Here is a 12,285-nt window from a genome sequence, read left to right on the forward strand (position 1 = left end):
ACAATGCTCTGGAGGGTATTTCAAACTCTTTGTAATTTAGATATATAAATTAAATATGGTGTTTATATAGATCTGTATGAGATCATAGGGCTGTTTTTTAAACTACAACTTCACATTTCCCCCTTCAAGCAGAGGCTTTTTCATTCTATATGTAACTAAAATATTCAAAGTCTGCTACACCAGAAAAAAATCACAACTACTGTTTCCATCAAGCAGTTTGAAAACAAGGCTCTAGTTATGTACAACTTTTAGACCATATTAGTGGTGGTTCTGAAATCCATTTAAAATACATACGTAGAATTACAAGCTCCACAATCCCAGAATGAAAGTGTTTTTCTTCTATAAGTTTACACAGGTGGAAAGTTATGGAAGAGACTTTCCCTTACCGTTGGTGGAACTGTTGCCATCTCTCTTGGACTTCTTACTTCTCTTTATGTTGCTACTTTACATGAAAACGACTTGTGGTTTTCCAATATTAAGGTAATGAAATGATTTTGATAAATGCATCAGTGCTTTCCTAGGACACAGTTTGCAACATGAATACTTGCAGTAGGCTACATACATTTTTTTTTAAAATCTATTTGTCTTGTCACTCATACTCAGAACATATAGAATGTTCTATCTTCAGACAGGTGTGTGTGTGTGTGCGCGCGCGCGTGAGCACATTTCCATTTTTAAACTTTCTCCTTACTTCCTCCAATTCAAAGCCTTTGAGTCGCTTCCATAAGTACCTTTTTCCTAACTACCCTTTGAACACCTTGACACAAACCGTTCCATTATGTTATTGCTATATTAATAGAAGCTCAAATTCTTGCCTACAAATTATAACCTAGAACAATCTAAAGCCCCGCTGATTTCTCAAACTATTTTTAAGAGTATTATTTTAAGAAAAGAGAAGCCTTTCCAAAGTCCTGGCCTGCAACAGTATTTTTTCTGTAAGCATGTCTTTAATCTGAACAAAAAAATTATATCTATAAAGAGATCCTTCTGATGCAACTGAGGCACAGATAATCATCAGTAAAACAAAACTCTTCACATGGGTAATGATAATATTTATTTTCACAAAATAGCATCTTTTTTCTGAAAACAGAAAGGCACGTTTCAACATTAATTGAAGACCTGTGAGAGAAATGGGTATTATCCCCATTTTACAGAGGCACAGGACAGGAAGGTCACTTAAGTCAGTGGCAGAACTAGGAATTGAACTCTACACTGAAGTCCCCAACTCAGATCAGTTACCCTGGTATGTCTGCTTTTAATACAGTACCTCAAATGGGGATGAGATATATAACCATTCCCATTCTTCTTTGACATTGTGAGGTGGGTCCTTTCACATATGCACTTCTCTCTTTCTCAAGTAGGACAAAATAGCATCGAGACAAATTAATCATTGGTTTATTGCCAATTTCTGCAGCATAAATCGACTCATGGTAGAAAGTCCCCCAAAGAAAGCTTATGTCCCATTTTCTGGGGACTGGCAAACTGGCCTGCTGGGAGGCATGGCTACGGCAGTCAGAAAATGTACAGTTTTCCAAATGTACTTTCAGCAGACACCACATTAGAACCTGGCAGAGCCCACAATTGTACTTTATACTGCCCCTGACAACTGGAAGTCCCAAGAAAGGTAGGCAGTGGTAAAATCCCTTCCTTCTTGGAGAATGAAGCTCCACCCACTTACCATCAATCCCAGATTCAAGGGATGCGGCTGGTGCAGGGAGATCTACCTCCCTGTATCAACGCAAGCAAATTTGGCTCATCAACTTGGTCCCTAGAATACAGTCTCTTTCCAAGAGATGATAAAATGATTAATCCAGCTAAAATGGCTTAGCACAAAAACAGATTCTCCACTTAAGTAAAAATCTTATCCTCTGCCAAATCTTCCGAAAGAAAAAGAAAGACTTACCTCCTCAAACTCAGCTTTATGTAGAGTTAGTTGCACAGCCTCAGAAAACACTTGTGCTGGTGGGAACCACTCTTTGTAGGGCTTTTCCCTTTCCAAGATCCAGTAATGACACATTTTTCCCAGTATTGTTGCAGAGGAGAATAATTCAGTTATGTTGATATCTAAATGTAATCAAAGAAAAAAATTAACAGGTGAGTAATTTTACTTTGAAAACATATATGGTACCAATCAGTGAGAATTAAATACCATATTTTTCAAGTAGATTAGGTATACATGTTTTGCGTATTTCTACTGTACTAGCTAATACAGTGTGTATGAGCTTCTTTAGCACATTAACATCTTTTTTTATAATATGCACTTTTTTTTGTATTTCCAAAAACATTTTTTGTACAGGTACTAAAAGCAGTAGTTACCAGTTACTGAAATAGTTACTGCTGTACTGTCTGAATAATATTGTTTTGTGGCAGCCTCATCTTTCTTTGGATACATGGGTAGAGATGCTTGAGGTATATGGTAGATAAACATAAGGTTCATTTTTGACAGTCTTTACTTTTTTTAGTAAATCCACATACATGACTGAAAAAATAAAATGTTTTACATTTACTTCTTGAAAAATTCAATAGTTTGTGAATGTGTTAATTATTTGAATAGGTTCAAGCTTACACAAGATGGCACTAGTGACAAACACATCAGTTATGTTGCTCAAAAATGGACAAAATGCACACTTCATTTTCTTCTTATAATTTCAAGTACTTTTTAAATGGAGTTAGAAATAATCTAAATTGTAAAATAAACTTCAGGTATTTTTCAGCGATACATGCTATTTATCAGAGTGTACTCTATGTACATGCTCACTTTGAATTGTTTCTAAGACAATAACTTTCCCATTTAGTATATGTTAAGGGACATTTTCATTAGGTTTCAGATTAACCTTTAATTTGGTAAGTACAAATATAAAACTGACTTGAATAGGCAGACAACCATTTGCAAAAATAAAAACTCATTAGGAGCAGTTTACCTATAAATACCTACTTGATCATACAAAATTGGAGACTACTAAAAATTTGGTTTCAAATTATTTAACATGATTTAAGAACGAACGGGTTAGCCTCTCCTATTTGTGATTTATTTGCCAATTTAAGGTGGACTTTGAGATGATTGAAAGCTTCAGCCATGTGCACTCTTACAAGGTACTGTATGTACAAGTAATAAATATACCCATGCACCCATTGTGTCAGGAATTGGCCATCTTTTCAATTAATGCAGATCCTGAATGCATACCACCTCTTGAGTTTTAATGCTAAAACTGACACCCTCCCTACCCCTGAACTAGGCAATGCAATTTTTTTTCGCCCATCACTACATCTTACAAACATGTATTCTAAAATTTTGCTTGTCATGAGTTGTTTTTTTCCTAACTGTTGGAGACAAGATGGACATCAGGATGATCTGTCAATAAAAGACATTGGGGTGTCCATATAGAGTCCCTCTTTATTGTTTTTTCAATTTGTGCTATATATACACTGTATACTAATGCAGGCAGTGAAATTTAGTGTAATACTTAAAACTAATTTTGAAAACAAATAGAAATGGTCTACATTTTCTTGAATATTTCATGGTTTGGCTGATACATAGATTCCTGCATATTAACTAAATTTTCTCACAACTGTGTAGCAATATACCTTATTTTACTGCATGTCTAAATGATAGGTTTATTGCATATAATCTGATCTTTGACACAAAATTGTGTGCCTTTGCTAATAAAGTGCAGAGATTATGGGGGAGAGGGTTTTTTGTTTTAACTAAACATGATGTATACTGGAAATGGAAGCCATACTAACACACACTGTGTTGCATTAGTCCAAGTACCCACAAAATTCTGTAACGTATGACCATTGTCAGAAACAAAGCAAATGTCTATTACCAGAGAGAGTTCATTTTTAAAGATGTAGTCATACATTTCTTTAAAAAGTTACTGAGTTATAATACAATCTATTTTAAATGGCTTTGATTGAATAGATTTTAGAAAGTAATTTTTTTTACATTTGACAATAATGAACACTTTAATATATATAAGAATTCCATAAAGCCAGGGTGAGTGGGATTGACACTGGGGACTGACATACCCTGCTGCCTAGTGGAATTCACAATCCTGAGTTAGGTGGCCTGGTTCCCTCTACACTGCATAGGGAGAGTTAGATACCTAAAAAGGGATTCACAAAAGCCAACATACTGAGTGGGGAGCTGCTTAAACTAAGTAATAGGCCACACTGCTCTCCTCAGCATTTCCTAACCTTGCTTCTCAAAGGTACTTAGGCACTCAAATACAGGCCAGAGGAAGGTGCACCCTTCAACTCAGGATTCACAATCATAGGCACCTAACTCCAGGAGGATTTAAGTCCGGTTAGTGATTCTTATGAAAAAAACCAGGGAGGTGGTCATGTTCCCCTATAGCCTTTATCCCAGTGGTTAAAGCACATACCAGGATGTGGGAAGCACTGGTTCAAACCTCACCCCCACACCTGATGTAGAGCAGGGTGTGGAACTTTGCTCTCCTACATTGCAGGCAAGTGCCCTAACCTTTGGCCTCTGGGGCAAGTCTGTCTCCCTCCCCTCCTCACTCTTCTGTTGGAGTATTTATACACAGTAGAACAGCCCAAGCTTTAATTAAAGCAGGGGGACTGTCCAGGGAGACCGCTGACAGACCCTGCATCAGTGATGTACATTAAAGCTGTAGGGGAGAGCTTTAATTTGGACTTGGGACAAGCAGACAAACTCACAAGCATAGAATAAGCTCTGGTATGAATGTCAGAGAATTAGAACAGAAGTCACAGAGTGACTTTGGCCAACACAACCAAAGATAATGTTTGCATGCAATTTTAACAATGGTCATAGGAGCCTACAGTCAGTTGCCTGGCTAGATGACATTGAAGAAAACACTGGGCTTGATTCTCCTCTCACTTGCACCATCCAACTCCATTTACTTCAGTGGACTTACTTCCAATTTATGCTGGTGTAAGATGAGAGGAGAATCCAGTTCAGCATTCTTGTATCAACTCCCTAAAGGAATTCTAGGGATATATACATAAGAAATGCTTGGTGTATTTTCCCATATGTCACATCTGCAAAAGCAAATGAACTCACAAGTTTGCTGTTTTCTCAGAGAATGAGTTCTAATATGAATGTCAGAGAATTAGAACAGAAGACAGACTTGATTCTCCTTTCAGATCAGTTTTAGTCTAGTGTTATTCTGTTTACTTCAGTGGATTTGCACTAGTGAGGATAGAATTAAGATGATAATCAGGTACAAAGTTTTTCCTACAAGCAGTATTTGAGTCCTGACATTTTCCCTTGTTTGGCAAATCAGGTGCGTATGTCTCCTCATTTCACATGCTAAAATTTCAAATGGAGATGAACAAAGAAGCAGGAAGCTAGTACTCAGTTCATTAATAATGCAGCTGAACAGGTGTAATCCATTAGAAAAAAATAAGATGGATCAATACTTGAGTGCTGTCCTGAAAAAGTGTCACTTCTAGTGTTTGGCTAGCTATGTATGTTGCTTGGCACCTATACCCTATATCAAAAGTCTAATCAACATTTGAGCAGGAGCCATGCCATTCTAACAGATGGGCACGAGATTAACCAGCCAAAAGACCATGTATATGCACTAAATATGTTTGCTGAGGGCATGATTCACAGCCTGGAACATTGATAGCAGCTGTCTATATTGAGTTTCCACTTGTATAGTTGAGGAGATTTGCTAATCTGACTGATCTGCATTAAATTTAAAGACTTGAAAACAAATTCTATATTTCAGTTACACAAACTATACTTTGGCCTTGTTAAATCGGACCGAAGAATGCTGGGTGAAGGCAGTCATTGTAATTAGGTACATACTTGTGCTGTTTTTACATAGAAATTTCATTTTAGCCATTGTCCTAAATTTGGCATGATTTGCTTAAGAGGGTTGAGTAAACTTTGTCTAGAATCTTCTGTAGACTTTAATTGTTTGAAAGGAAAGCAGAACATTAACTGTGACTAGAGCCCTTTTGTATGTTTTCATTGCTTAATACTGTGACAGATTAAAGATTCGGGAGTTCAAAAGACTATACTGAAAATATGCCAGACAAGTATGGACTTTTGGGACACAGTGTTAAAATGAGTTTCCTGGGAAATTTCTTGGGAGAGGATAATGCATATCCCCAACTCAGGTTATGCAAAAACCCAGGCTTCTGAAGCTATGCCCAGAGGAAATGGTCATTGTTGGCTAGTTACCTATTACAGAAGGTGAAGAGTAAAGGCCAAAGCTGTATAAAGAAGCAGATTGTCTGTCCAGTCTGGGTTCTCGTTCTGGATCTAACATTTTCTTTGTAATACTTTTGTAATTCTTTTGCAAAGTAAAATTACAAATTCTTTGTAATACTTTTACCTTAAAGATAAATACGATTGCTTAGAAAGAGCTGTGTGGTAACATAACTGTAACATAACATAACATAACTGGGTCATAGTAAAGAAAGTAAAAACTATGTCTTTTAGGTAGCCTAGCTTGCTGGGGTAGCATAGTGTAAGGCAAGGAATTGGGGAGCCTTAAAAATGGCTGGTCAGAAGGCAGTGAGGTGTACGTTTCCACCAAGGAGCAGTGACAAGTAGGGGCTGGAAGCCTTTAAGTGAATGCCATTGGTGGACCTTGGAGGGAGAAAAATACGGGAACTGTTGCCCTGAAACTGTAACAAATACTGTTGGAGCATAGTTGATATGTTGTATCAAACTGCCATGGAAAATTCTGCTGTTCTTAAGATTATGGCTGCAGCTGCGCTGCTGTAAACTCTCTGTGTAGCCTCTCTAAGCTTAATTACTTCAGCTCCCACAACCAGCAGTAGCTATGTTGGCTGGAGAAGGTTTGCCATGGATATAAGCACTGGTGTGGACATTGCGAAATCAGTATAAGTTATGTCGCTCAGAGCGTAGCTAATTTACACCCTAAATGACATAACTTATGTTGACTTAAGATGTAGGGTGGAGATATCTTATAAATATCTTCTGAGAATTGCTTAGAGTCTTAGAAAACGTTTTTGCTAGGAAACGGTAGATTCAATGATAAACATTGCACAAGTTGAACATACAATAATAAAACGTGCACTTAAAGTGTTTACCCATAATGGTACATGTTTTTATTGACATGGCACACTAAGAAAAGTATAAATTGCTATAGAACTGGAAAAGTGTTGTGAAGGAGTAAAGCAGATGTTATCTTAGCATGAAACAGATGTAAAACTCACTAGTGTTTGTCTCATAAAATATAAATAGCATTTGGTTGAAGACAGCTGGTGCCAGGATTACATATTAATCATGTTTGAATGCATTTTTGCTAATTAGATCCCCCTCTGTGACTACCTTCCCCCCCTTAATAAATTCCCAGTGTTAAAAATTCCTTCTACTTTAACACACAAAAAATAATGTTGGTTCTGTTTTGAGAAAATACTTTTTAGTAGTGGTTCATTTAAAACTGCAGCTACAGCATCCTATGATCTGATTCAACTCTACTTGTTTTGCTTAGTATGATATTAAATACTAAAAGCCACACAGTCAATGTAGTCCATGGACACTGTAATGTTTTAGTATACTGGAAAGCAACTGGAGCATTTCAGTGTGAACTGTCATGATTCAAATGTATTTTTGTCAGTTTGTCTCAGATCAGAGCTCATACTAGTTTATTTTTAACACCGTTAACTTCAGTAAAATGTGTGTTTTTGAAACAAAATTCTACATTGGGGGAGAGGACGCCATTTTATTTAGTTTTATGTTAATACTGAAACAACATAGATTCTGGTCCAACGTTGGGAGATGAGAGAATCAGCATGACTGTGTAAAAGAGGTGCAAATCTTAGGATGCTATACATTATTGCATTAACAAGAGTGGCAACCATAATTAAGCTGGGTATGCAAGGTTATTCTGTTATTTCAGCAGTATGCTTTTGTACAGGAAGGTGAATAAATAGGATTAGCTTTAGGAATCTTACTGGGATTTCTCCATGTTGAGATTGCTTACCCCACATATGGCAATCTTATTGGGTTCTCAAATTTAGAGATAAATCCTTTCTAGTTTTGTAAAACTATACATAATTTTAAAAAGCCACAGTAAAACTTCATTTATGCACTAAAGGTCATTATTATTTGTGAGATAAAATGAAAAACTACATTTCACCTCATGATTTTCTTTTCTATATTTTAATTTGTCAAAGTGTGCTCATCCAAGGCTCTGAGCTTGTATATAAACCTCATTAAGTGCACATGACTCATGAACTAATGGGAGGAAGTGAATTTCCATGTAGAGGTCCCCTATTGAAAACACCCTTCTATGTAAACTAAAGCATTGCGAATTTGAGTGCCCCATTAGGCATCATCTAAAGAGACAAATCAGACTTTTGAGATTCTCAGAACTCAAATGATTTAAGCCTTTATAGATTTAAACTAAACACCTTAATTTGGAACGTGAAAACAAATACGAGGCCAGTTTTGCTTTTAACCTGTAAAGTATAAAGTGTTGAAGAGCTGGCTCCCTGTAAGAAACACCATTTAACAAGTGGGCAGCTGCATTCCATACTAGCTAACGTCTTCAAGTAAGGTTAAGATGTAGCCTTACATCATGTTCATGTTTGAACAATCTAGCCTTATGGTGGCAAAGGCATGGATCTCTATGGATATGTCTGTATCTGGAAGAAAATGTGCAGCATTCTAGCCAGCATATGTGAGTAAAAACATCCAACTCTTAGCTACTGTCAATATCTGACCATCCAGAATTATAAAAATAGTAAATGAGGAACCAACAACATCCCAGAATTTCAAACTTGCATGATAAAAGGCAGGCAAGATTCTTCAATCAAGAGTGGTAATACTACCTTGCCATTTTGTCTGTCCTTCCTCTCACCTCCCCCCCTCCAGTTTACCAACATAATATCAGCCATATTTGGATTAAATCATATAGAACATATGAATTAGAGGACTCTAGTCACTGTGGAGATAAGTTCTAGCAGCTCAGTCTAGGAATTCTGTTCCTAACAAGGAATGTTTAGCTAAAAGAAAAAATTTAATTGACGCATACAAAATAAATATAAAATATTCCTATTCACATTACAGTTAGAAAAAAAACTTTTCTTTTTTCAAAACCTTTATTTGGGGCCTAAACTCTTTGAGCATGTCTCTTTACCCGACAGCTTGTTTTACAATTCTAATTCATCGGAGTAATTCTTTTTCATGTTGACTTTGGTGGGTCAAAAGGTGAGAAAGGACTGCTCCTCTGAGTAAGATTTACAGGATCAGGCCCAGAGCATGCTGACTACCATATTTAGCAAACTGACTTGATGAAGCAAGTCAAGTTCACACAATATTGATATGTAAACAAACTTTAGTATGTGATTTTTTCTTAAGTAACAGGGCTTTTAACTTATTTGCAGGAAGTAGAACGGGAAATTTCATTCAGGACTGAATGTGGATTGTATTACTCCTACTACAAAGAGATGCTGCTGGCTACATCCATCCAACAAGGTACTTGTAAATTTTACTTTGCTTTGAGCTGCTGGTTTTAATAAAATGAAAAGTAAATATGATGCGGGAAAATATTTATGAAAGGTGCTAGAATAATCCTACTGGAGACAAATTTGTTGTATTCATCCATAAAGCAGGAATAGTTTAGATAGTGGAACTATAAGCTCTGCAATGCTACATTGGTGGTTCTGATGTACCATGAGAGATGAGAACCCTCCTAAGAGTGATAATCTCCATACCTGTTCAATGTTTTACTCAACAATGGCCAGGCATCTGCTATGCTCTAATTGCTTATTACAGTAATTATAATATCCTCAATACTACATTGTGTTCTCCACCCCCCCTCTTTTTTTTGTATCTATGTGTTGTCAAATATTTATTTATTTGGTGGAAAGGACCATCTAAATAAATAATCTTTTCGCTATATATTTGCCTAGCACAATGGGGCCCCGATGCCTGGTTGAGACCACTAGGTGTTATAGCAAAACAGATAAATATCATCATCTGCTATGATGCCTATTGGGGTTATTTGTGAAGGTTCTAGAAACTGACAGACTCCTAGTTCATTTTCCTTATGCTACCTAACCGCTAGTATGGTTGGTAACAATTTCATCAATGCCAACCTCAGCTGGCTTCAAAGCAGTGACCTAAAAGTGAATGGTTCATGATCTCATTATTGATGTCCCAAGTCTGTTGCCCCAAACCTATTGCATTTTCCACAACATCATGAATGTAGAAGTAATATTGCATATTTATATAGTAATACATTGCTATAAAATGAATGTAATTCTGTATATTTAGCAATCTAGTAATAGCCATTCTAAGGGTATGCCTAAACCGCAATACAAAAATGCCCGAGGCAAAGAATCTCAGAGCCTGAGTCAATTGACTTGGGCTCCTGGGCCTAAGAACAGTAGCATAGACCTTCAGTCTCGGGCTGGAGCCCAGGCTCTGAGACCCTCCCATCTTGTGAGATCTCAGAACCCCAGGCGCCAACCAGAACCTTAAGGTTTACATTGCAATTTTTAGCCCTGTAGCCCAAGCCCTGTGAGTCGAAGTCATCTGATCCAGGCAGGCCATGGCCATGGCACGAGTCTTTGATAGCAGTACCTTAAGTGGGGAGATTAACTTTTTGTTAAAGTTTTAGATTTTAGTAATTGAACCATATATTAAAACCATGTTTTGAATCTTTGTCTGAAAGCTTTGCAAAGTCTTTCATGGAAGACCTTAAAATACAACTTGTAAACCTTTCACTGTGCAACTGAAGTGGGAAAAAGAAAGATATTCTATTTTAATTTCTCTTTAACATTTAGGTTTACGTGGCTTAATATATGACAATAAAACTGAATCTCTGAGGACAATCAACATACTTGAAAGAATGAATGTTTACCAAGAGGTGTTTCTCAGTATTCTATATAGGATTCTTCCCATTCAGGTAGATATTTAATTATGGCTTTAAATAAATAACTATACATGGATACATCATGAAAGCTCCCCAGTGAATGACAGCCCTCATTTTGGTTAATTTTGAAGGATAATATATTCCTTCAATTGTTTTAAATAAAAAACAAAACAAAACAAAAAAAACTTTAGTTTTCAAATGCAATCATTCATGAACACAATAGGAAAACCGAATCTTAAAGATTTTAAAATGGTTGAATTACCAGCCTGTGGCTGCCATTATGAATATGCATCTGCAAAAGGAACAAGACCCTTGATTGCCATTTTAAATGTGTGTGCGCACGCACACGCACTGGGTTTTAAGACTCAGAATAGGTCTGGCCAAGTGCCTGCCTTGTAGTAGGCCAGGATTATGGGGGAACTCTCCTAGCTTGCCTCAGTTAACAAGAAGAGCAAATGTAGCCTTCCTACTACCTTTTCTCTGGCTAGCAGCTCACTTTCCCCTTGTGGGAAAAGGGATGTGAAGATCCCTGCAGCTGTTGCTGTTGAGTTCCCTCCCTGTGAGTGGACAGAGTATTGACGGGGAGACCACAAGAATATAAGATGGGACTTTAAATAGATAGTTTTGAATGTGTTTGCTCAACAGCTCTTCATATCATTATGGACTATCAGTAAATCTACATTTAGACACGTCAATTAGATTTTTGAATCACTGAGTCAATGGTAAATGTTGTATTTTTGAAAAAATATAAAGACAAGTAAAAACACAAGATAACATTATTTGTATCGTTTTGCATAAAAAAGTGATTGCCTTTAAATTCACATTAATTTTATAAAATACTGGAAATAATTTAACAACTTCAATATTCCTGTTTTACAGAAGTACTTAGAGCCTGTTTATTTTTATATCTACACTTTGTTTGGACTTCAGGCAGTTTATGTCATTGCTCTGTATGTAACCAGCTGGCTTCTTAGTGGAACATGGCTTTCGGGTTTGTTAGCAGCTTTCTGGTATATTACAAACAGGTGAGTGTGAATAAACATGTGATCCTTCTAAAGTTTTATTTTCTGACATATAAGGTTAAGACATATTAAACAGTCTGTTGCTAGGATTAAATTGGGGTAAGCGAGAGCATACAACAGCAGTTAGGATCTCTCTTTAGATTAGCCAGATATTTAAAAACAAACATAAATATGATTAGAGGTAGGCTGAAGCTGCAAAATTAGAGTCAAGAGTTTGAGGAGGTCTGAATTCAGTGTTCTAGTTCAGAACTTTCTCTATGTGGCATATCCAAGTTCTGTTTTTGGCACAAAACTCTGAAGCAAGGATTCACAGGTGGCTTTCGGCCACCAGCGCAGTTCCCATATGGTGCAGGTCTTCTGTGCCAGCCTCATACCTCCTCAATGCAAGTCAAAGTACTCCAAGAACTTCAGTG

The 12,285-nt window shown here is 36.8% G+C and overlaps 1 protein-coding gene across 1 annotated transcript in view; it reads left to right on the forward strand.

The window, feature by feature from the left end:
- Window positions 1-12,285, forward strand: part of DPY19L3 (dpy-19 like C-mannosyltransferase 3) — a 46,405-nt gene that overhangs the window by 3,436 nt on the left and 30,684 nt on the right. Inside the window, exons 3-6 of the mRNA XM_067540016.1 lie at window positions 347-480; window positions 9,358-9,448; window positions 10,762-10,883; window positions 11,730-11,875. Of these exons, the coding sequence (XP_067396117.1) occupies window positions 347-480; window positions 9,358-9,448; window positions 10,762-10,883; window positions 11,730-11,875 (493 nt within the window). The remainder of the gene's footprint in view (window positions 1-346; window positions 481-9,357; window positions 9,449-10,761; window positions 10,884-11,729; window positions 11,876-12,285) is intronic.

Source organism: Emydura macquarii, unplaced genomic scaffold (assembly GCF_026122565.2).
Source record: "Emydura macquarii macquarii isolate MOO-44397 ecotype Brisbane River unplaced genomic scaffold, CSIRO-AGI_Emac_v2 contig_561, whole genome shotgun sequence".
NCBI lineage: Eukaryota > Metazoa > Chordata > Testudines > Chelidae > Emydura > Emydura macquarii.